Source organism: Tamandua tetradactyla, chromosome 8, assembly GCF_023851605.1.
Source record: "Tamandua tetradactyla isolate mTamTet1 chromosome 8, mTamTet1.pri, whole genome shotgun sequence".
Taxonomy (NCBI): Eukaryota; Metazoa; Chordata; class Mammalia; order Pilosa; family Myrmecophagidae; genus Tamandua; species Tamandua tetradactyla.
Window position 1 is genome coordinate 38,995,603 of NC_135334.1, and position 26,173 is coordinate 39,021,775.

General features: G+C 33.8%; 1 protein-coding gene across 6 annotated transcripts in view; it reads left to right on the plus strand.

Moving 5' to 3' along the window:
- Window positions 1-26,173, plus strand: part of DCUN1D5 (defective in cullin neddylation 1 domain containing 5) — a 32,381-nt gene that overhangs the window by 1,765 nt on the left and 4,443 nt on the right. For 3 of the 6 annotated variants that reach the window (XM_077113113.1, XM_077113114.1, XM_077113115.1), the window contains exons 2-4: window positions 796-887; window positions 7,806-7,876; window positions 8,288-8,379. In XM_077113113.1, the coding sequence (XP_076969228.1) occupies window positions 796-887; window positions 7,806-7,876; window positions 8,288-8,379 (255 nt within the window). Of the gene's footprint in view, window positions 1-795; window positions 888-979; window positions 1,024-7,805; window positions 7,877-8,287; window positions 8,380-26,173 lie in introns of those variants that run through there. The other 3 variants (XM_077113119.1, XM_077113116.1, XM_077113117.1) reach the window with 3 other exon arrangements.

Sequence of the window (26,173 nt, forward strand, 5' to 3'; positions counted from 1 at the left end):
GGTTCCTTTATTTTGCATTACTCTATTGCACAAGTTTTAGCATTCTGTCATTTGGGCAGTTTAATTATTGGAATTCCTTGAGAAAATATTTTCTGAAGTCGTTTACATCCTAGAGGTCATTTATGAACTTCCCAACTTGTAATGATCAAAATATGGCTTAAAAATAGACACAGGGATTTAATAGTTTTGGCCCAATTATTTGGACTACTGCTATCTTTTAGAGATTTTTGTTGTTTTTGTTTTAATCTGTGGAACCTGATTATACCCATATATCCTAAATCATCTTTTATTTTAAAAATTTATAAGTTCGGTAGACATTAAACAACTCTTAATGTATAATTTTATTTTGCAGTATTGAGTTAAAGTATCAAAATATGCTTTGTAAGATTTTGTTTTCAAAATGCTTGGAGTATGTCTGTTATATAGAAAAGTAATATTTGTGCAAATCAGTGGCAGAATCTGGATAAAGATTTGTACTTTCTCACCTACCACTTTTTGCATTGGGACCATTAGGTTGAGCTTCTCTGTAGTCCTTTGAAATCTGGGGAAATAATTTTAGTTGATATTTTTGGAATGTGATAATGAGCAAAGTAGCATTTGGGTTTTGTAAAGCCAGAAATTCTTATTTATAGACTACTGTTTGAAATTGCAAATACTTAAGAATTCCAGTTTTTTTCCTATAATGCCAACTGTAAAAAAACAAACTTTGTTTAGTTTGAATTGAAGTAGTTGAACTTAGCTTTGCATGAAGAGTTGAGATTTGATAAAAATCTTGGGCATTTGTGTGTTTTTAAGCTATTGCAGATCCCAACCCCCTGCTAGACTAATAGGTGGAGAGGAACATTTTTCAAGCAAGAAGTGCCTGGCTTGGTTTTATGAGTATGCAGGTAATGAAATTAATGTAAGAAGATGTCAATCATGTGCTTTTAAAAAGTTTTTGGCTCTTTCATTTAATAAATTATTTATTGCAGGCCTGCTGTGTGTTAGTGCTGTGTGCTGGAATCAGGGTCAAGACTGAGAATTGTGGGTATACTAAGAATTTGGTGCCTTTTTAAGCTGACATTTCTTTATATAGTCTGTATATATTTAGTGGGAGAGGAATAGCTCCTTTATTTTGTAAACAGAGAAATAGTCATTTATTACTTTACATTCATTGGCTAAACTGGTATTCTGGGAAACATAAAATAGATAGTAAAGCATTTTCTACTTTACATACTTGTTATTTTCTCCATTCAATATTCTTTTGAAATTTTTCTGAACCAGAAACTAACATATTTGAAACCTTTTGGGAGACACAGTATAGATTTAAAACTTGGATAAATCAGTGCACAGTGAATTTACCCTTTCATGACTGGTACATGAAATGCAATAATAAATAAATAAATATTAATGGTAACTAATTTTCACTTTTAAAAAATACTATCTGCACTCAAGGTTAACTTCTGTCATTCATTCAGTGACTTGTTCAGTGAATATTTATTGAAGGTCTTTTAGGCCTTCAAAATGTATGTATCGTGATTTAGGTTGACTTTTAACAATGGCAGTGTATTAACTTACTGGCTTACCATTTTGAGGCCAGAAAAATATGTAAATCAAAATACCGGCTTCCAGCAATCTTGGGCTCCTCTTTCACATGGCAGTGCACATGGCCGTATCTGCTTGTCTCTCCCTTCTCTTCTGGATTTTATTGCTTTCAACATCTTGCTTCCTTGGTTTTCTCTCCTCCTCTCCCTGTTTATAAAGGACATCAGTAAAGAATTAAGACCAACCCTGGGCCACACCTTAACTCAAGTTACCTAATGAAAAGGTCCTACTTACAATAGGTTTACATCCACAGGAATGGTTTACCTTTAAGACCAAGAATTTCTGAGGTCCATACAGCATAAACCATCACAACTTGTGTGTCTTTAATATTAATATTAGAAACTAATATTAATACTGATAAAAACCATATTAGTAGGAAGTTACACTGTGAGAGTTCATAGAAGGTCTGTAGCACCCAACTTTGGAAGTAGCAGGCAGTGAACACTTCCTGAAGGAACTAAGTTTAAGCGAAGCTAATTCCTGTAAGTAGTGGAAGTAAACCTCTATCCCTACAGTGGTGCTGCAGTTTTGACAAAGTCAAAAGGCTGAAGAGTTAAGCAAATATGAGAAAAAGAGGACTTGTTTCTAGTTTGTTGCTAACTTTTTCATAAGCAAAGTGAATATTTTTCCACTTAGAATGGTTTTGGTGTTTCGGAGTTACTGATTTTAAAGCTTTCTTTTTTCCCTGTTTTTTTGCTTTCTCATAACTGTCTTTTTTCTTTCTTTTTCCACTACCATTTCTGAGTTTTTGTTTGAAATAAAATAGTGTGTATATAATTGTTGCTTTATATTTAGTACTAATCCATTTAAATTTTGAAGTATACTCTGAACTTGAGATAAGTTTAGGCTAACTGGATTTTAATGGAAAGTGAGACTGTTTGGGGGCAATAACATCATTTTTGGGATCAGCTGAGTGATCGCCAAAGTGTAATTTAAAAACTGTTTAGTGACAGAACAGAGATCCTTTCTAGACCAAAAAAAAATATTATTATTGGTATCCCAAGGCAACCATTAACCCAGTTTAAATGAAAGGAATTTACTTCTTACTGACCTCCATTTAAAATGTTGACCCATTATTCAAAGTGCCAGTTGTACTCATTTGCAAGGTTGCATTTAACTCATCCTAGTTAAATGTCATAAAAATAATTTTTTTCTCTCTTATTTTATTTCTCCTAGGGACTTTCTTGAGTAGCATAAAATTATAATTGGCTAAACATTTATTTCCTATATTAGCATTTTTGTAATAGCTAACATAATAATTGCTTTCATTATTCTAGAGATTGTACTAATTGTATCATTTTTCTTTATGACCATTCTGTTAGATAGGTGACATTAGCCCTGTTTAATAGGTGAGGAAACTTGAGCCCTTGATTAAATAATTTGTCCAAGGTTATACAGTGACAAAAGCCAGGATTCAAAGCCAGGCCTTTCTGATCATAAAGCCCATGTTTTTAACTACTACTCTCCTGTAATGTTTATTTTTTTATTTAAGGCTTTGTATATGACAACTAATTTTCATTTTTAAAAACAAAATATTAGTAAGCGCACTTAAAGTTAACTTCTGCCATTCATTCAGTGATTTGTACAGTAAATATTTATTGAGCACTTAGTATATAGTACCTATATCATACTGGGACATAGTAGCAAACAAGTCAAACAAGATCCCAGCCCTGGGGGACTTGCCTTCTACCGAGAAAGACAGTAAACAAACAGGTAAGTAGGCTAGATAATTACAGGTTGAAGGGGACTTTAAAGGTATTAAATGTGGTAAACTGCATGTCTAGAGAGTAATGAAAAGTTGGGGAGCAATGGACTTTCAAATAAAGTTATTAGGAAGGCCTCTCTAGAGGTGATGTTGGATATGATCCCGATGGACAAATAGGAACCAGTTTGCCAAATAAGCAGCAACTTTTCCATCTTAAAATGAGGATGTCCATTATTAAAGTGGAATCAACAATTGTGCCTGCTGAAATAATACATGAAAAGCACTTGGTATAGTACCTAGCATACAGTCAGAACTTAATAAAAGTTATTGAAAGAATAATAGCATTATAGTATCAGATTGGACTGGTAGTTTTACATAGCTTGTGTTGAAAATGTTGTGTCATTAATTAGCACATCTTCCCCCCCCCCCCCCGCATCTGCCATTACTGGCATGGTTTTATTAGACCCTGAAGATATATTCAGGAAAATATATTTATGGTTATTAAAAAAATCAGGAAATCGATACTTTTTTTAATGTGCCACTAAACTTGTTACTATAATGTTATAGGACATGTGTGATAGGAGTGATGATAATTGGTCTTCATAAGACTTGTATCATCCCTGAGTGATATTTAGATTAATAAGAATCTAGTAATATACCGGGCTTACGAGTAAACAAGAGCATAAAAAATAAAAGGGCATTTTTAAGATAAACAATCAAAAATGTTAGAATTGCACATTTCTGATAGAGTACCCAGCTAGTAAAATGGCATAAACTAAATCATTTGCATGACTTCTAATTTTTTTTTACATGGGCACGCACCAGGGATTGAACCTGGGTCTCCAGTGTGGCAGGCGAGAACTCTGTCTACTTAGCTACTGTGGCCTACCCTCCATGGCTTTTAATTTTAAGACTTAGAAAGTTATATTAACCTTTCACATCCTTTTTACATTGTAGTTTCGATTTGGTTTGCTAAAACTGCCAGAATGTAGTATACCAGAAATGGATTGTCTTTTACAAGGGGTGTTTATTAAGTTAAAAGTTTACAATTCTAAGACTATAGAACTGTCTAGACTAAGGCATCCAGAGTCAAATACCTTGCCTGTGAAGAAAGGCTGCCGGCATTTTGGATGCCTCTTTCAACTGGGAAGGTATATGACTGGCATCTGCTTGTCCTTGTTCCACGTTCCATTGCCTTCAGCTTCTGATTCCAGTAGCTTTTTCTCTAAGCATCTTTGGATCCTCACTTGTCTTCTGGGACAGACAAACTCTAGGTTTCATAGCTTTGCATGTACAAATGTCTGTATCTTGATTTCATCTCTCTGCTCTCTGTATCAGCTCTCAACTCTCTGTCTTTTATTCTCTTTATAGAGGACTTCAATAAAAGGATTAAGACCCACCTTGAACTGGGTGGGACATATCTCCATGGACACAAAAGTTCCCACCCAACAACAGGTCTGCCCCCACAAGATTGGATTAGAAGAATTTAGTTTTTCATGGGTACATAACAGTTTCAAACCAGTACACATACTAAGAAAACTTTTGAGTACATGAATATATTTAGTGAGTGGAAACTTAGTTGCCATAATTTTTACCTAGGGAGTAGTTTTATTGGAAGGGTATGGTTCAGAAAGTACAATTAACATTATGCAGTTAAGGAAAAGACTATTGAACGTTGGTATAGACCTTGTTCTAGACTTAGATCTGGTACTATTTGCGTCACTTTGAGAAAGTCAACCTGCTCAGACCTTATATTTGTGTAAGGTCTTTTGTATATGTTTGTGTGTATGTATGAAATCCAATTTAACTTGATTCTAATCAAATTTTAATCACTAATTAAAATTTATTTCCTCCAATTTCCAGGGAAGTGAACTATATTTTATGACATTAACTGGTATTTCTTGACATAACTTAAGCTTTCTCTTTTGATACCATTGGCAGCTTTGAGGACAAGTTTGCTTTCTTGTTGCATGAGAGAAAAATTTAGAATATATTCCTATTGTGCTTTTAAAAAAACTTTCCCTAACATTAAAGTTTTTGCTTGATTTTTATTTTCATACAAGCATGTATTCCAAAATAGTAATGGTAGGTAATAAAAGGATACATACTCAGTTATGTTTTTTTAGCAGCTTTGTTATCAGTTTTGTAGTGTTTTTTTAGTTATTTAAAATTAATTTTATAAAAATATTTTTTTCTACAAAGTTTATATTAGAAAATGGAAGTCTTTAATTCCCACCCCTTTCACCTTTTAATACTTCAGAATTTTTTTTGTACCTGTTAAACTTACTGACATTTGCCATATTACACAAAAGATAAAATCAGGGTTTTGGTTTCAGACTGTGTGAATTCATCTTGCTTACCAAATGTCTTCTCAGGCATCAGAAATACAGTGGCAACATACTAAAAGGCCTTCATCTTTTCAGAAAAACTGCAGGACGATAACTTCATGTTGTGCTTGTGACTTATAATGGTGATGTTGTAAAATGTCACCTGAGCAGGCATAGTCCAGTCTATGATTTATAAAACTGGAGCATTTTTTAGTCCTTAAAAAAGGAAATAGGATGGGGCACAGTGGCTCAGCAGGCAAAGTTCTCACCTGCCATTCTGGAGACCCAGGTTCGATTCCTGGTGCCTGCCCATGCAAAAAATGGAAACAGGCTTCTCCTGGTGTTTTAATAATAACATTACAAGACTGTGGTTTTCAGAAAGCCAGAATGGTAAACATATTTCTAATTATTGTAAAATTTGTTTTGGTCTTACCCAGTTTCAAAAGAGACCTAAGGATGCTGTAATTATTATAATTTGAGAATCTGATAGCATACAAAATATGACAGTTGGAGGATTGACTTAAATTTAGCATTGCTGAAATAGTAAGATAAAAAAACAGATTAAGGCAATCCTACTACTAGGTTATATTCCCAGAATAGATAACTGGAACTCAAATGGACATTTGCATACCAATGTTTATAGGCATTATTCACAATTTCCAAAAGATGGAAGCTGCCCAAGTGTCCATCAACTGATTAATAATAAACAAAATATGGTGTGTACATAGAATGAAATATGAGTCAGCCCTAAAAACGAATAAAATTCTGATGTATATGACAACATGAATGAAGCTGAAGATATGTTGAATGAAAAAAGCCAAACATGACCAAATAATGTGTGATCTCACTGTTATGAACTCATTATAGTAAGCAAGCTCATAGAATTAGAATCTAGAATATAGGTTATCAGGGATAAATTGGGATTAGAGAATGGGGACTTGATGTTTAAATTGTAAACAAAATTTCAATTTAGGCTGATGGGTAAAGGATAATGGATAATGGGGATGGTAGCACATTTTTTGAGTGTAATCAACACTGAATATATAAGTGAATGTGATTAAAAGAGGAAACTTTAGGATGTATATATTACTAGAATAAAAATTAAAAGATAAAGCATACGACTACAACACAATGACCCTTATTGTAGACAACGGATTATAGTTAATATAAGAATGTTCTTTCATGAGTTATAACAAATGTATGACAAGGTGGTAATAATAGAACAGTATATGGGATAAAAGCACACCTAATGTAAATAATTGACGATAGAACTAGTATAATAGCCTTTCATCAGTTGTAACAAAAGTAACTACTGTTAAAAAAATAGAATTATTAGAAAATTATTAGCACTATCAATAGTAACAGATGTTCTACAGTAACACATGTGTTGGTGGTGTGGTGGTGTATGGGGATCCTGTTTTTTTTATGTATGATTGTTTTGTAAACTCAAAACTTATCTAATAAAAAAATTTTAAACAGATTAAGTACAGTTTCATTACTTTTTGGACAGATGGTAGACATAAGCCAGTTGAGGGGTTACATTTTTGTTTCTACATTAAGGTGGCATAACAAGTGCCTTGCTGTCTGTTTTTAGACCAAGATAAGAAAAATATCTCTTTCTAGAAATGAAATGTAGTAACTTTCTTAAGTTATTGATTCTACAATATGTGTGTCTTTTACAAGAATTAAATTATATTTGAAGAAAATATTTCAAACAGATAATAAATGACCTGATTTATAAAGTAAATAAATATTCTAATTCTGTTTACTATCTTGAACTGTGGGTTGGTACTGGAACACTCTGGTAGAATAAAAAACTGTCACCTTCTTATGCCTCTTTATATTCCTGTATTGCTAGACATTTACTTATTGTATGCTCTCAATAAATGTTTTTTTTTTTAATGGATATGTTGAAGTTACTGTGATATTAATGGAGTATTTTTTTAATTTTTAAATTTCTTAAATTTCATGTTGTATTGTGAGGTCTATTCAAAGCATACTTTAAAAAGTTTCATTTTTACATTCTGTAACAAATATTTATACTTTATCAAAGCTATGTCAAATTTAAATTCAATTATTTGCAAAATATTATGATGTATTCATAGATGCCTTTAGCATAATAGCTTATGTTTTATTTTGATATTAAATTCTTTATAACGATAAAACATAAATTATTTTTGTTTTTGAAGGTCCTGACGAAGTTGTAGGGCCAGAAGGAATGGAAAAGTTTTGTGAAGACATTGGTGTTGAACCTGAAAATGTATGTTTTATTTCAAAGTAGAATGGAATACAAGTGGGGTATGGGCTATTTGTAAATTTCTAGAAATTGAGACACCTTAGTCTTTTATGAGGAATTTTTTCTTCATGTTTAATATTGGAGATTTACAATTAGGGTATTTTTAATCAGTTTAAGTTGGGTAAGTCGTCTCTGTTTTGAAAGAAAAATCATTTGTAATAGAGAGTGGGATTCTGCCTTCCTGAACTATTAGAACTTTGTATTTTTTAAGAAATTGGCCTATCTCAGTTTCTTTATAGTTAATTATTCTCAGGGTTGTACTCTTTAATACTTGGAGGATGGAAATAGTTGTATGAAAATGCTCTCCATGATAAATATAGACATGATTACCTCTTGCTGACTTTTCTCCTATCCTTTATGTTCTGTTCTTTCCAGATTATTATGTTAGTTTTAGCGTGGAAATTGGAGGCTGAAAGCATGGGATTTTTTACCAAGGAAGAATGGTTAAAGGGAATGACTTCATTACAGTAAGAAATTTTTTTAAAAACCAAATTTGATGGCCTGTTTGAAGATCTTAATTGATTTATTGTGCTTCATTCATAATTTTCAGGAGTAAGGTTTCACCTTAAAATAATCAAATCCAGTTTGATGTATAACATTTGGTTTGGAAGGTGAACAAAATTATGTTGTGGTCTTAACCTCTGTACAGTCCTACTAAAATTTACTGACTCTGGATGGGTGAATTAGAGGTCTTTGAAGCAAAAGGTCATTTATTCACAGGTTGTTTGAGCAATAAGGGCTTGCCTTCTTTGAATATAGAATTCTACTATTTAAGGAATTTGTTCTTTGGGTAGCTCTAGGGCCTAAACTCTAGGGCCTCCTCTCTCCCTTGTTCAGTTTCATGCCTAACTAAAAAAAGAAGCATGAAGATAGAGTTACATGGCACTTTTATGTTTTATATTTGCCACATGAAACTCATAATGGACAAAAGTAGAACTGTTTTACTGTTCCTATGCAGTCTTTACCCATTTTACAACTTATACCTTCAGTTTAGGATGCTGCCTTTAAATACTTTTATAAATTATAGAATTGCTTCATTGAAAAATAATTTCATTTTGGCTTTCCAGAGTAAAGTGTTTTTAGTTCCAGAAGCAGTTAGCAACTATGTATTAGTTTTATACTGTGTCATGTTCCCAGTGTTCATGTAGAATATTAGTTATCAACATTCTAAAATATTTGAAGCACAAAATGTAATATTTTTGAGGAAAAACTGGAGATTAATTAGCCATGTAGTTTCCTGCTGTGATCATGCTTTTGTTAACACACTTAATTATTTTTCTTTCCATCTTATTTGCCTGCCCTGAAATTTGAAAATACCTGGATTTTTTTTTAAGTATATTTGTTCAATTGACACTTAATTTTTAATGTCTAATACTTTATAATTATTTTTTAACCGACACTAACATAACAGATATTTCACATATATTTTTCTTGGGTAAAAGCCCTAGCTCATATGAACTAAATGGTAGTTTCTAGACTAGAACATAAAATCAGACTTCTCGTGTCCGTTATTTATAGATGAGGAGCCTGACACACAGAGAGGTGAAGAAAATAGCCAAAGTTTTCGGTTCCTTAGTAGCAGAGCTAGGACCTAGAGTCTGAGTTTCCTAAGGACCGCTCTAGCATGCTGTACTTCCTGTCATACCATTCTTTTACATGTAAATCGGCATTCTTTGCAAAATAGAGAGTCAGTATTATCTTTTTAAATCATGGTATTTGTAGTCAAGACTGAATTCTATCAATTCATCTGTGTGTTATACTATGGCCAATTAAAGTTTATTGTTCCTGAAATTCTTTGGGCTATTTCCCATCATTTAATTTGCTTTTTAGAGAAAGATTAAATAAAATATACACGAAAAAAGTTCTGCAAAGAAACGAAACCTGTTTTTATACAGGTTTGTCTTTTATTACAATTAATACCAGTTTAATGTCATGGTTTATTAATTGTAAGTCTGCTTATTTGGTATTAAAACTACTTTTTGTACTTCTGGTATTCCAACTAACAAATATTTGTATATTTTTAAACCAAAAATCCTAATTATGGGGTTTTTTTTTGCATAACTAGATATCTATAGAGTCTTTGTATATACAAATGAGTAAACAGAAAGCATTCTTACTGTTTACACTTGAGTAAATAGCAACCTATAGCTTTCGGTGCAAGGAGGAAAGTTGACTTGCCCATGAACGTGGTTTTTATTAGTACACCTTTCCTATAGGCAGTTTGCAAACCATAAAACAAAAGCAATTATTCCGTCTTTAAAATTGCCCTGGAATTTTGTGTTTCACTTATTTATTATTCCTTGCATAGTTGCCTAGAACTCTACGTTGTAGAGCCTTGAAACTACTCAAATTAATAAAACATTTCTGACTGAATCAGAGGTTTTATCCCCATGATCTAGAATTATATGTGAAATACCAAAGTATCTTCCTTAAATTGGACAGGTTTTATTACTTTACTCCCTAAATCTTCTTGTGAAAACTTGCTAGGAATAAGATAGTTTGAAATTTAAGTCAAGAGAGACAGACGAATCTATTGGTATCTTAATTTTTTTTGATCTGTAATTGTTTAGTATATTTGGGTATATATGCTAGATATAAAATATAAAGCTTCAGTCTCACCTTGTCCTTAATTACTCAAATTCCCTTTGTAGATTTTTCGTAATTTATATTTTTAGAGTTTCAGTTTAACATGGGCATAATTATCTGATGGTCATCTTAGAATAATTATCAGTTTCAAATTTATTTAACCCTTAGAAAACTTTAGTACAGCTTTGTAAAGGATAGTAGTAGTCTGGTAGTTACTGTGTATACTGTGGTCAAAGATAGTGGACTATATTAATCCTGATTAAGTATATTCTGTAATTACGTAGTGCTTTTTAGTGTGTATAAAAGGATTATGGGTATAAATTTCTGTATAATTGAACTAGATTAGCCATTTTGTCAGTTCCAGAGGATGAAATTGCCTTATCCTTTCCAGATATTTTGCTCTTTGTAGTTTTCATCATTTTTAATAATAGTTCCTTCGAATCAGATTTAATCTAGTAGATGTTTATTACACACTTTATTTTGTAAGGTGATGTGATATTTAATGGTGATCACAATGAGGCACAAGACACAACTTGTCTTTTAGTTACATTCTAGTAGAGTAGGAAAGAATTATAACTAACTATAAATACATGTAGAGTGTGATAGAGTGCAAATACAAAATACTGTGGAAGCATAGATGCTAATAAGGTTCATTTCAGTTTAGTGAGATAGGAAAGTCTTCATGAATATGGCATTTGTAGGACCTTTGAGGAATGTTTAGAACTTTAATGGTTGAAGATATGGTAAAATATTTCAGAAGAGAGAGATTGTGAGCACATCCTGATTTGGTGGAATCATAAAGTGCGTAAAATTACCGGGATATATTTAGAAAGAGGTGGATTAATGGCTACCTTGTGGAGAGCCTTGGTTAACATGTTAAGAGCTTAAACCATATTTTGCAGTTCTTGAGAAGCCATCAGAGATTTTTGAGCATAGAAATCATCAGAGTTTTGGGGATGGTTTTCAGGATTGCAGTCACTCTTAATATTTTAAGGTCATAGACTCTTGAGAATCTCTTGAAAACTATGAACTTGTCCCTAAGAAGATGTACAGTATACTACTAAACACAAAATTTTTTTCTTATGCTATCAGGAAGTTTATGGATCTTCCTCTTCATCTGTGGTTACAAGGTTACAAGGATACTTAAAAGTTTTTGTTCAGGCCTGTCTTTCCGTGTCAGAGGACTTTTATCATATCTGCTAGCTGAAAGTTTGGTGCAGGAGCAAGGGTGAAATGCCATGCTAGTAGAGGGAACTGTGAATATGGGCCTTAAAAAGGAATGTACTTGATTATAATGATGGAAAAAAGAGCAAAAGGATAGCATCTTACAAGAATGTTGGCAACTAAACTGCCTGCCAATGGATTACCACTCGTATACTTTCTGGGTCTGTGTTTTCAGTTCTGGACTTTGATCCTGTTAAGAGTAGAGTGAGTGGCCTAGTTTGATTTTCTGTAGTAGAGAGAGGAATTGGGAGCATTTATATGATTTTTGGTGGGGATGGAATAATGGGGTATATACGATGCTGCGGTGTGTGTGGTAGGTGACTATCATTTATACAGCATTTTGGACCCAACTATTAATTGCCTTTAACATTCCTCCCTTCCATCCCCTCAGAGTAATCATGACAAGTCCAAAAAGCCCCCTCTTTACATGTCCATATACCCCTATATGGTATATGGACTGCCGTGGTTGATAAACCTGATTTAAAGAAATTCATAAATCCAGAACTATGTGAATAAAATTCTTCCTGTTCCAAATCATGTCACAGAACAATTATTAGGGACTTATGATAAGGAAGTATCTCACTTACATCTGATACATAAATGAGAAATTCTTGTTTTAAAGGTCTTTAATGAAGTAAAAAGCCTCCCTTTATAAATAGATGTTTAGTAGTACTTGACAAATTACTTTCAAAGTCGTCAGTATTGCCATTATAAACCTGTTTCCTCACATTCTCACACAATGGTCCAAGACCTTTTGCCTAAGCTCCCTAAAATCTTCATGGCTTTGATTGTTACTGAAAAAACATTTCCTTGCTTTCCATGGTATGTTAGTTAAATATGCATATCTTTTTAGTTCAGGGAAAATATTCTTTCTAAATTTCCCAGGTTTTGAGGTATTGAAATTATTAACTTGTGAATGCATTTTGGGGCTATATTAAATATAAGAATTGTATTGATGCTAATGACTGCTTTGGTATGCTCACTGGTTTTGCTAGTTCTGGTCACAACTTACAAGGTTGGCAGTAAGTAAGTTTCTTTCTCTTCTCAAAATTTTTGATAGACCATTAGGAATAGTATGGAATTGTATGGACAGAGCCAGCAATGCAGAGGTGATTTTTAAGCAATTTGCCTGAAAAGGAGCATCTCAAGCTAAGCATTTTATTAAGTATTTAACACATATCCTCATTTAATTTTTTTGTTTGCCCTGTGGCATTATTTTTAAAATGAGGAAACTGAGATTGAACGAGATTAATTAGCCTACCTAGAGCCACATCAAGGGAAATGAAGAAGTTGAAATTTTAATCGATGTCTATTTGACTTGAACCTTCGTTCTTTCCTTTATTCTGTCTTCTGTCTTAAGCTTATTCAGAGTACATCCTCAGTATGTTGTTGTGTATAGTTATGGAGCATAAAAAAAGATGGAAAAGATTGTAATTTCTTGGATTCTAACCTCAGTGACCTATCAGTCACTTTTATATGATTTAGGATTTTGTTTGAAACACATTTTCCACTTGAACCTTTGCCCAGGTAGGAGTTTTGAAACTTTTCATAATTAAATAAATCCATTGTTTCATTTTTGAGATTTATTGGGGGTATTCACACTTTAAGTTACAAATGTATCTGGAATGTAAGCCAGGCCCTGTGTTATGCTATGGCAACGGTTTTCAGTAATGGTACAAAGAGGAAGAATGTGTGGCTGCCCTCCTGAACCTGAATCTATTAGGATTCTCCATAAATTTTGTATGAAAATGTGAGTAATGTTACTAACAGAAACTTTGAAAATATGTAGCTTTAAGAAGCTACAAAGATATAGAACATGTGGTTCCTACTTAAGGTAGCTCATGGTGGGGGTAAAAAATGCATGTAACTAGATGCTTAAAAATGTCGAACCATGAGAACAGTATCAAGTGATAAGTCTGGAGATCTTGAAGACTTCATCTTCAAAGTTTCAAGCAGCATTAGAGTAACATGGAAATTTAAAGTTTGTTTTTTTCCTGTTTTCTTCGTAGAACTTAAATGCTTTTTCAACATTCATTAAAGCTTTATTTTTCACTTAATAGTTTTTGCACTAATAGAAGCCACTTACAGAAATAGTAATTAATAAATTACTACTTAATATTTAAGAAACTGGGCCGCTGCCAAATTAGATGGTTTACTTAAGTTTTTTCTAATTTTTTAATTTTTTTTTAAGTACAAAACAACACCAAACAAACACAAACATTCTAACTTTTGATCATTCCATTCTACGTATATAATCAGTAATTCACAATATCATCACATAGTTGCATATTCATCATCATGATTATTTCTTGGAATATTTGCATCTATTCAGAAAAAGAAATAAAAAGAAAACAGAAAAAAAATTTATACATACCATACCAATTACCCCTCCCCTTCATTGATCAGTAGCATTTCAAACTAAATTTATTTTAACATTTGTTCCTCCTATTACTTATTTTTATTCCGTATGTTCTACTTGTCTATTGACAAGGTAGACAAAAGGAGCATCAGACACAGGGTTTTCACAATCACACAGTAACATTTTAAAAGCCAAATCATTATACAATCATCTTCAAGAAACATGGCTACTGGAACACAGCTCCACACATTTAGGCAGTTCCCTCCAGCCTCTTCATTACATCTTGACTAACAAGGTGATATCTACTCAGTGTGTAAGAATAACCTCCAAGACAACCTCTCGACTCTGTTTGGAATCTCCCAGCCATTGACATTCTACCTTGTCTCATTTCACTCTTCCCCCTTTTGATCGAGAAGGTTTTCTCAATCCCTTGATACTGAGTCTCAGCTCATTCTAGGATTTCTGACCCACATTCCCAGAAAGGTCCACACCCCTGGGAGTCATGTCCCACGTAGACAGGGGAGAGTGGTGAGTTAGCTTGTTCTGTTGGCTGGAGAGAGAGGCCACATCTGAGCAACCAAAGAGGTTCTCTCGGGGGTGACTCTTAGGCGTAATTTTAAGTAGGCTTCACCTATTCTTTGTGGGGTTAAGCTTCATATGAACAAACCCCAAAACTGGGGGCTCAGCCTATAGCTTTAGTTGTCCACACTGCTTGCGAGCATATCAAGAATTCAACTTGGGGAAGTTGAATTTTCCCTGTTTCTCACCATTCCCCGAAGGGGACTTTGCAAATACTTTTTTATTCACTGTTCAAATCACTCTGGGTTTTATCGGGGCATCACTCTGGACAAACCAACAAAATCTCATGTCCTGCTCAAGGTTCCCTGTACGTATAGTGTTCATTTAAGTTGTCTACGTAAGTTATATTAGGAAATGCACTAGTGAAAATATAAATATAAATTTTGTACCAAATAAATATTTTTTGCTTTAGTCTCACACGTAAGTTGAAATTTTAAAATATTAATTACCATCTCTTTTCAGCACCCTGCAGTAATGACATTCCTTAGCTCTTCCTCATGCAAAAATATTTTTTTAATTTGTACATTTAGTCACTATCATTATACACTCTAGGCATTCCTAGATTATACCATCTCCGTCTTTATTGTCTTTCTTTCTGATTTCATTTGTGCCCCCAGCCCTCCTCCCTCTATCATTCTCACATTCAGCTTCATTTAGTGTTCTAACATAACTGTATTACAGTTCAGTAGTATTGTGCTGTCCATTTCTGAGTTTTTACATTCAGTCCTGTTGCACAATCTGTATCCCTTCAACTCCAGCTACCCAATATCTTACCCTGTTTCTATCTCCTGATGGTCTCTGTTACCAATGAAGTTCTCCAAATTTATTCACAAAGTTCTTTGATGCACAAAGTGTTTAATTTTGAGAAGTTCCCATTTATTTATTTATTTATTTACTTATTTATTTATTTATTTATTTATTTCAGGCTCTTGCTTTGGGTGTAAGGGCTAGAAAAACTGCCTCCTAATATAAGATTTATAAGATATTTCCCTGCATTTTCTTCTAACAGTTTTATTAGTTTCTTAGATCTAATGTTTAGGTCTTTGATCCATTTTGAGTTAACTTTTGTATAGGGTGTAAGGTATAGGTCCTCTTTCATTCTTTTGCACATGGCTACCCAGTTCTCTAGGCACCATTTATTGAAGAGACTGCTCTGTCCCAGGTGAGTTGGCTTGACTGTCTTATCAAAGATCAATTCTTCTTAGATGAGAGGGTCTATATCTGAACACTCTATTCGATTCCAGTTGTCAGTATATCTGTTAATCTTCCAATCCATGAACATGGTATGCCCTTCCTTCTGTTTAGGTCTTCTGTGCTTTCTTTTAACAATTTCTTGTAGTTTTCTTTGTATAGGTCTTTTGTCTCTTTAGTTAAGTTTATTCCTAAATATTTTATTTTTTTGGTTGCAATTGTAAATGGAATTCTTTTCTTGATTTCCCCCTTTGATTGTTCATTACTAGTGTATAGAAACACTACAGATTTTTGAGTGTTGATCTTGTAACCTGCCACTTTGCTGTACTCATTTACTAGCTCTAGTAGTTTTACTGTGAATTTTTTGGAGTTTTCAACATAGAGTATCATATCATCTGCAAACAGTGCAAGTTTTACTTCTTCCTTTCCAGTTTTGATACCCTGTATTTCTTTTTCTTGTCTAATTGCTCTGGCTAGAACTTCCAACACAATGTTGAATAACAGTGGTGATAGTGGACATCCTTGTCTTCTTCCTGATCTTAGGGGAAAAGTTTTCAGTTTTTCCCCATTGAGGATGATGTTAGCTGTGGGTTTTTCATATATTCCCGTTATCATGTTGAGGAAGTTCCCTTCTATTCCTATCCTTTGAAGTGTTTTCAACAGGAAAGGATGTTGAATTTTGTCAGATGCCTTTTCTGCATCAATTGAGATGATCATGTGGTTTTTCTGCTTTGATTTGTTGATAAGGGTATATTACGTTAATTGATTTTCTCATGTTGAACCATCCTTGCACACCTGAAATGAATCCTACTTGGTCATGATGTATAATTCTTTTAATGTGTTGCTGGATTCGATTTGCTAGAATTTGCTGAGGATTTTGCATCTGTACTCATTAGAGAGATTGGTCTGTAGTTTTCTTTTTTGGTAATGTCTTTGTCTGGCTTTGGTATGAGGGTGATGTTGCTTCATAGAATGAATTAGGTTGCTTTCCCTTTTGAATTTTTTTGAATCGTTTGAGCAGGATTGGTACTCATGCTTTCTGGAATGTTTGGTGGAATTCACATGTGAAGCCATCTGGTCCTGGACTTTTCTTTTTGGGGAGCTTCTTAATGACTGATTCAATTTCTTTACTTGTGATTGGTGTGTTGGGGTTGTGCATTTCTTCTCACGCAAAGTTGTTCATCCCTTTCTAGGAAGTTGTCATTTCATCTACATTGTTGTGTTTATTAGCATAAAGTTGTTCATAGTATCAGGTCATTACTTCCTTTATTTCTATGGGGTCAGTAGTTATGTCTCCTCTTCCATTTCTGATCTTATTTATTTACATCCTCTCTCTTCTTTTTGTCAATCTTTCTAAGGGTCTAATCAATCTTACTGATTTTCTCATAGAACCAGCTTCTGGTTTTGTTGATTTTCTCAATTGTTTTCATGTTCTCAGTTTCATTTATTTCTGCTCTGATCTTCATTTTTTCTTTCCTTTTACTTGCTTTGGGGTTAGTTTGCTGTTCTCTCTCTAGTTCTTCTAAGTGGACAGTTAATTCCTCAATTTTTGCTCTTCATTTTTTATATAGGCTTTTAGGGCAATAAATTTTCCTCTTAGCACTGCCTTTGTGCATTCCATAAATTTTGATATGTCATGTTTTCATTTTCGTTTGCCTTGAGATATTTACTGATTTCTCTTGTAGTTTTTTCCTTGACCCCTTGTTGTTTAAAGAGTGTTTTGTTGAGCCTCCACATATTTGTGAATTTTCTGGCACTCTCCCTGTTATTGATTTCCAACTTCATTCCTTTATGATCTGAGAAAGTGTTTTGTATGATTTCAATCTTTTTCAATTTTTTGAAACTTGCTCTGTGACCCAGCATATGGTCTATCCTTGAGAATGAACCATGAGCACTTGAGAAAAAGGTGTATCCTGCTGTTGTGGGGTGTAATGTTCTATACATGTCTGTTAAGTCTAGCCATTTATTGTATTATTCAAATTCTCTGTTTCTTTATTGATCCTCTGTCTAGATGTATCCTGCTATTTTCTGATTGTTGTTTGCATGAAATATCTTTTCCCAACCTTTCACTTTCAACCTATGTTTATCCTTGGGTCTGCGATGTGTTTCCTGTAGACAGCATATAGATGGGTCCTATTTTTTAATCCTTTCTGTCAGTCTATGTCTTTTGATTGGGGAGTGTTATCCATTAACATTAAGTGTTATTACTGTTCAGGTAGCACTTTCTTCTACCATTTTGCCTTACGGACTTTTTGTCATACCTAATTTTCCTTCTTTTTACCTTTACTCATAGTGTTCATTTCTACACTCTTCTCCACACCTCTCTCTCCTATCTTTTCATATCTGTCTCCAGTGCTCCCTTTAGTATTTCTTGCAGAAATTGCAGTATTTCTTGAAGTCCAGTGCTGGTCTCTTGATCACAAATTCTGTAAGTGATTTTTTGCCAGAAAGTGTTTTAATTTGTCCCTCATTTTTGAAGGGCAATTTTGCTGGATATAGAATTCCTGGTTGGCAGTTTTTCTCTTTTAGTAATTTAAATATATCATCCCACTGTCTTCTCACAGCCATTGTTTCTGTTGAGAAATCTATACATAGTAGATTGGGCTTCCCTTATATGCGATGAATTGCTTTTCTTTTGCTGCTTTCAGGATTCTCTCTTTCTCTTTGACCTCTGACATTCTGATTGGTAAGTGTCTTGGAGTATGTCTATTTGGATCTGTTTTCTTTGGGGTACACTGCACTTCTTGGATCTGTAATTTTAAATCTTTTATAAGAGTTGAGAAATTTTCAGTGATAATTTCCCCCATTAGTTTTTCTCCTCCTTTTCCCTTCTCTTTTTCTTCTGGGACACCCACAACACATATATTCGTGCGCTTCATTTTGTTATTCAATTCCCTGAGTCCCTGGTCATATTTTTCCATTTTTTCCCCTGTGTTTTCTTTTGTTGTCGAATTTCCGATATCCCATCCTCCAGTTCACTAACCCTGTCTTCTGCCTTACGAAATTTACCTTTGTAGGTTTCCATTGTTTATTTCATCTCTTCTACTGTGCCTTTCATTCCCATAAGTTCTGTGATTTGTTTTTTCAGACTTTTAATTTCTTCTTTTTGTTCGCTCCCTTGCCTTCTTTATATCCTCCCTCAATTCATTGATTTGATTTTTGATGAGGTTTTCCATGTCTGTTTGTATATTCTGAATTAATTTTTTCAGCTCCTGTATCTCATTTGAATTGTTGGTTTGTTCTTTTGACTGGGCCATATCTTCAATTTTCCTAGTGTGATTTGTTATTTTTTTGCTGGCGTCTAGGCATTTAATTACCTTAATTATTTTTTTCTGGAGATTATTTTCACTTCTTTTACCTAGTAGGATTTTCATGCTGGATGAATTTGTTGTCTCTGTTCTTTGACATTCAGATCAGCTTTATCTGGACCTCTAGCTTAGGTTTTCTTTAACAGAGGAGAATTTTTCAGTTCTTGTTTCTTGTTTCTTGCCTCACCTGTATGGTGCCTTTTTCCCCCCACCCTTAGGAGGGTCTGCTTAGGTATTATAGACCCCAGCCGGATTTTCCCAGACCAAACTGGCCTCCTGTCAGGAGGAAAGAGTCACTTTCCTGTGAAGTCTCTGTACTCTGTTTTTCTTATCCTGCCCAGTATGTGACACTTGTCTGCCTGCAGGTCTCACCAGCATAAGATGATGAGGTACCTTTAACTTTGGCAGACTCTCCCTACTGAGGGTGTGGTGGAGACAGAGGAGAGTTTGTAGGCTGGTTTTAATGGCTTCAAATTACCAAGCCCTGGGGTCTGAATTCCTAAAGAAAGGGAGTCCACCTGAGTTGGGCCTCACCCCTCCCCTGGGGAAGGCACAGGCTCCAGACAAGCCCCCACACAAACTTGTTCCTGCCTATGCCTAGGGCAGTTGCAGCCTGAGAAGCCCTGCTGCTGTATTGATTTACTTAAGTTTTTTTGATCTCCATTTCTGGCAATGTGGCATATTAAAAGTGCAAAGAAAACACTAGTCATATAAAACACTTAACGATGAGCTAAGAAATAACTTTTTAAAAAGCATTCCTAAGCTATTCTGTTGTAATCTATGGAGCTGACATTTACCTGTGAAATCACCTATCTATCTCTTGTCACCTGGGATTTGACTTTTATCCTTCCTGGTTTTTTTTGGAACGGAAGATAATTTATGAGGCCTGAGGAAGGTGGAGTGAGGTCAGAAAGTCCCATGTAAATAATTGATGCCTAACCTGTCCCATAGATGGAGATTTAATTGCCTGGATTTGACTCTGCATACGCTCTTCTACCCCAGAAAATTCCTAATCGTAAACTCTTCACCCTGTGCATTTGGGGTAGGAATTCACTATTGTATGGCCCAAGCCTAACATGGCACTTTAGAATCATTCTAGATAAACAAGACCCCCATGTGTGTATTGGAAGCATTTCCTCTGTAAAAGAAAACATGTTAAACAGAAGCTTCAATTAAGTAGAAAACATTCGGTGGTCTCAGATAATCAGATTTAAAAATAATTAAATTTCTAAAAGTAAAAAATAATGATTAAAAACTCAGATAATTTAGAAAGAAAACAGGTAGTTGAACTAGAAATCACTGACCTATAATATCTGTGAAAGATAGGATAGAGAAACGAAAAGAAAATAGGAAACAGAGGCTAAGAGACATTGTTGATAAAAGTTCAGTAAGCATCTTAAGGGGACTTTGAGAAGAAGAGAATACCTGAGAAATTCCCAGAGTGCTTGAGATTTATTAATTCCCAGTTTCAGGAAGTTCAGCAAATCGCAAGCATGATAAATAAAAAGAACTTTACAACCTAGATAGAGTGAGACAATAGAACACAAGTTTAAAAAAAAGCCCTAACTGTAACTAGAGGATAAAGAAATAATGCAAGGAACTACTGGTTAGGTTGGTACCTGACTTCTCCCACACAAACCCTGAAAGCCAAAAAATGATAGAATAATATCTTCCAAGTGCTGAGAGAAAACAATTCTTAATTTATAATTGTATATGTAGTAGATCTATCAAGAATGAGGAGAGAATTAAAGATATTTTGAGGCGAAAAGAAAACCGAAGTTTACTGTCATCTCACTAAAGGAAATATTTAAAGGATGTCCATTAGGAAGAAAGGACAGTAATGGGTAGTTTGAAGAATTAGAAAAAAACTAAAATCCTGATCATCAGTAACATAAGTTGGGAAGAGAATAGTTAAGGCATTTTTTAAAAAGTGTAGTTGGGGTAGAGGGTAAAGATACTAACCTTAGACTTCAACATAAATATGCTTATTAAAATTTTTAGGGAATCAATGAAAGGATAAAAATAAAATCTAGGGTCTATATTTGATTTTACAGGGGGAAAAAAAACCCTGCAGTTGGAAAAAAGCTAGAAAGCAAAAAGGAGGCAGTAAACAGTATGAAATGAATAGAAAGCAGAAAATAAAATAGAAAAAATAATCTCATAGTATCTGTAATAAAATCAGTGTAAGAGGACTGATCTTTTCAATTAAAAAAAATAGATTTTAGTCTGCTCACTCTTCCTAGAGACCTACTAGAGACCTATTTCACAGTTATTCCGTACGCCTTCAACTTCAGCCTTCCACATATTCTTAGTTAATGAGAAAATGGAAGCAATCAGAAGAGAATTTCCACATTACCATCATCAGATGTACCAAACTACTTAGATTATACCCATCTTCTTTTCCTTTCTACACGTTAACTAAATAGATGTGTTTATTTCTAAGGCTAACTCCTCTGACAGAAGATCCTGTCCCTTCTCACCTACTCAAAGATGTTGCTTCAGTAATAGTCTCCTTTATTTCCTACATTATAGTGTTTACTGGATCATGTTCATTAGACTTCAAATGTGGTATTCTTTTTTTTTCTTAATTAAGCTTTTTAATTTTGAGAACATTATAGGATCACATATATTTATTACAAACAATAGTGATCCCATGTACCCTTTACACAGTTTGGCCCAATGGTAACATCTGTCAAAACTAGTAAAGCATCACAACCAGGATATAAAAACTGATACCGGGCCACGGTGGCTCAGCAGGCAGAGTTCTCGCCTGGCATGCCAGAGACCCGGGTTCGCTTCCCAATGCCTGCCCATGCAAAAAATAATAATTATAATAATAAATAAATATTGATGCCTTCAGGATACAGAACAGTTCCATTTCCACAACCCTCATATTGTTTTATAGATACTTCCACTTTTCTTCTACACCCGTCCCCTCAGTTCTTGACAACCACTAACCTGTTCTTCATTTCCATAATTTTGTCATTTCAAGAATATTGTCACTACAAAATTCTCTGGAGACTCATCAAGGTTGTTAGCTTTATAAAAAATTGGTTCCTTTTTATTGCTGTGTACTATTCCATGTATGGATATGCCACAGTTTGCTTAACCGTTTACCTTTGAAGGATATTTGGGTTGTTTCCAGTTTGGGCTATTATGAATGAAGTTGCTATAAGCATTTGTACACATTTTTGCGTGATATATGTATCTTTCTCTGGGATAAATGCTGAGGAGTGCAGTTGCAGAGTCATATGGTAATTGCATGATAAGCTTTTTTAAGAAACTGCTGAACTGTTTTCTATACTAACTATACCATTTAACATTCCCACCAGCAATGTGTGAGCAACCAAATTCATCTGCAGCCTTGCCTCCATTTGGTGTTGTCACTATTTTTATTTTTGGCCATTCTGGTAGATACCTAGTTGTAGATCACTGTGGTTTTAATTTGCATTTACCTAATGGCTAATGGTGCTGAACATCTTTTCATGTTCTTATTTGCCATCTATATTTCCTCTTCAGTGAAATTAGAAATTGCCCAGTTTTCTAATTGAATTGCTTTTTTTTTCTAATGTTGAGTTTTGAGAGTTCTTTTAATGTTCTAGGTAAGAGTACTTTTTCAATTATATGTTCTTGATTTGTGAATGTGTTCTCCCACTCTGTAGCTTATCTTTTCATCCTTTTGACGAGATGTTTTGCAGAGCAAACAGCTTTTATTTTAATAAAGTCCAGTTTGTCAGTCTTTCCTTTAACATCTTATGCTTTTGGTATCAAGTGTAAGAATTCTCTGCCTACTTTGAGATCCCAAAGATTTTCTCTTGCATCTTTTTCTAGAAGTTTTATATTTTCGTGTTTTATGTATAAGTCCATCTTGAGTTAATTTCTGTTTGAAACTTAGGTCAAAGTCCATTTCTTTGTTTATGAGTGTTTGCCTGGCTCTAGTGCCATTTGTTGAAAAAGCTGTTTTTTTTTCTCCGATGTATTACTTTTACACCTTTGTCAGAAATAAGTTGGGAATATTTGTGTGGGCACATTTCTGAACTTTTTGTTTTGTTCTATTGATCTACGTGCTTTAATGCTCTGTCAAGACCACACGTTTTTTAAATCAGTTGCACTGTTTTCGAAAATTGTTTTAGCTGTTCTGGTTCCTTTGCTTTTCCATCTAAATTTTAGAATAATTTTGTCTGTATCAACAAAATGTCTTGGTGAAATTTCGGCTAAACTCCATATGAAGTTGAGGATAATTGACGTTTGCTATTTTGAGTTCTTAAATCCATGTATAGTCTTTCTCTATTAAGATCTTTAATTACTTTTATCAGTCTTGTGTAGTTTTCAACATGCAAGTACTGTACATATTTTGTTGCAATTACACATACTTCATTTTTATTTTGAACCATTGCAAGTGGTATTTAATTTTAGTTTCAGCATGTACTGTTCATCACTACCATATAGAAACACAGTTGATTTTTGTATGTTTGCTTGACTCCTGTGGCCTTGCTGAACTCATTTAGTATTCATTTATTAGTTCTAAGTTGTTGTTTATTACTTGGGGGATTTTCTACAGACAGTCATGTCATCTGCACGTAGAAGCAGTTTTATTTCTATCTTTCTGTTCCGTTTGCCTTTTTTTTGCCTGATTGCACTGGCTAGAACTTCAGCATTGTTGAATAAGTTCCTCCCGAGCATAGGTAGAAAACATTCAGTTTTTTACCATTAATTATAATCCTAGCTGTAGGTTGTTTGTAGATATTATTTATCAAGTTGAAGGAGTCCCCCATTTCAGTTTTTCTGAGAATTTTTATCATGAATGTGTGTTGAATCTTGTCAAGTGTTTTTTTCTACGTTAAGTGATATCATCATGTGTTTTTTCTTTTATAGCCATTACTATTGGTAACTACATTGATTTGCAAATGTTGATTCAGCCTTAAAAGATCCTGAATAAATCCTATTTGGTTATAGTGTATAATTCTTTTTGTATGTTGCTGAATTCTGTCTGCTGATATTTTGTAAGAATTTGTGAGGGATATTAGATGTAGTTATCTTTTTTTTTTTTTTAACTGTAATCGTCTAATTTTGGTATCAGAGTAATGCTAGCTTATATTTTATTCTTTTATTTTTGGAAGACCAATTTAGGCTTTAAATGTTTGATAGATTCTCCAGTGAAGCCATCTGAGCCTGAAAACTTCTTTTTTAGGACTTTTTAAAATACAAATTCAATTTCCTTTGAAGTTATGTGGCTGTTCAAATTATCTGTTTCAATTTGGGTGAATCGTGATAGTGTTTTTTAAGGGGTTGGTCCAGTTCACCTTAAGTATTCACATGTTATAGTATCAGAGTATATTATCCCATGTTAACTTTTTTGAATATCTTTACATTTGTAGTGTTATTCCCTGTTTTACTCCTGATGTTGGTGACTTTTGTCTTCTCCCTTTTTTTCTTTGTCAGTCTTGTCAGAGGCCTGTCAGTTTTACTCACCTTTTCAAGAACCAGCTGTATATTTGTTTTTCTCTCTTGGGTTCAATTTTATTCTGCTTGCTTTAACTCTATGTTACTCTTCTTTTTCCAAATTCTAAAGTTGGGAGATTTTAAATTAACAATTTGAGACTTTTTTTCTTTTTTGCATTTATATTTGCATTTAGTGCTATAAATTTCCCTTTCAGCACTGCTGTATTTGTGTCCACAAATTTTGATATGTTGTATTTCCACTTTTACTCAGTTCAGTGTACTTTTTGGTTTCCATCTATCACCTTCTGATTTATGGATTATTCAGGAATTTGCTTTTCTTTTCCAAGTTTGGGAGATTTTATCTTTATTAATTTCTAGTAGATTATATTGTGCTTGGAAAAGACACTGTCTAGTTTCAGTTCTTTTAAATTTGTTGAGTTTGTTCTGTGACTTAGGATAAGGTTAATATTTGTTTATGTTCCCCACATACTTGAAAAGAATATATATTCTGCCATCAAAAAAGTGGATTACTCTATTAAGGTTAATTAGATGCTGCTGGTTGATGGTATTGTTGAGTTCTACATACCTGCTTATGTTCTGTGTAGTATTTTTCTCAGTTGTTGAGAGGAATATGTTGAAATCTTCAACTATAATTATAGATTTACTTATTTCTTCTTTCAGTTCTATCAGTTTTTGCTTTACACATTTTGCAGTGCTATTGTTTGGTGCATACACATTAAAGACTGCTGTTCCTTCTTGGTGGTTTGACCCTGTTACCATTATGTGATGTTTCTCTTTGATAATTTTTTCTTTGAAGCTGACATTAGCTGGCGTTAATGTAGCTACTCCTGCTGTTTTGATGTTACATGATGTATCATTTTCAATTGTTTAACTCATTTGAAGTGAGAATCTTCTATATAGCATATAGTTGGGTCATGTTTTTTAATCCACTTTTCATTCTCTTTCAATTGATGTATTTGAAAGGGGTGATGGCCTCATTATTGCCAGCAGTGGTGAAAGTCCTTAATCACTACTGGGTTTCCTCTGCCACCAGAGGAAGTCAATAATGTAAAGTCAGTAATGACGCCCAGCTGTCTTGTTATATTTTGTTGAAAGCTGGTAGTTTCAGCTCCCATCTCTGTGTTTACTGGCCTGGCCTCATCCCTAGTCTGCCTTGTTTCTTACTGAATAGAATTTATCAACTCACTGATAAATCTTTACAGTAAAGATTTTTGAGCATTCCATCTATTTAGCTGTTTATACTTTGTGTGTTGTCTTTAGAAATAATGTGTATAACTTATTATTGTTTGCATGCTTTTTCATATGTGCGTAATTTGAAGTTAGATGTTTCCACTAATTTACCTTGATTTTGTTAACTAAAAATGTGAGACTGAATTTAAAACTGTGTTGCTAATATGGTATATTTAATTCCTCTGTGTTAAATCCTAAACTTTAAACCACTCATAGCTAATCTCTTTCACCAAACTTTTGCCTAAAGAACATTCCAAAGGAATATGTGACAGAGGCCCAGTTAATTTCATTTGCTCTCCCATCTGACTTGTTTTATATGTG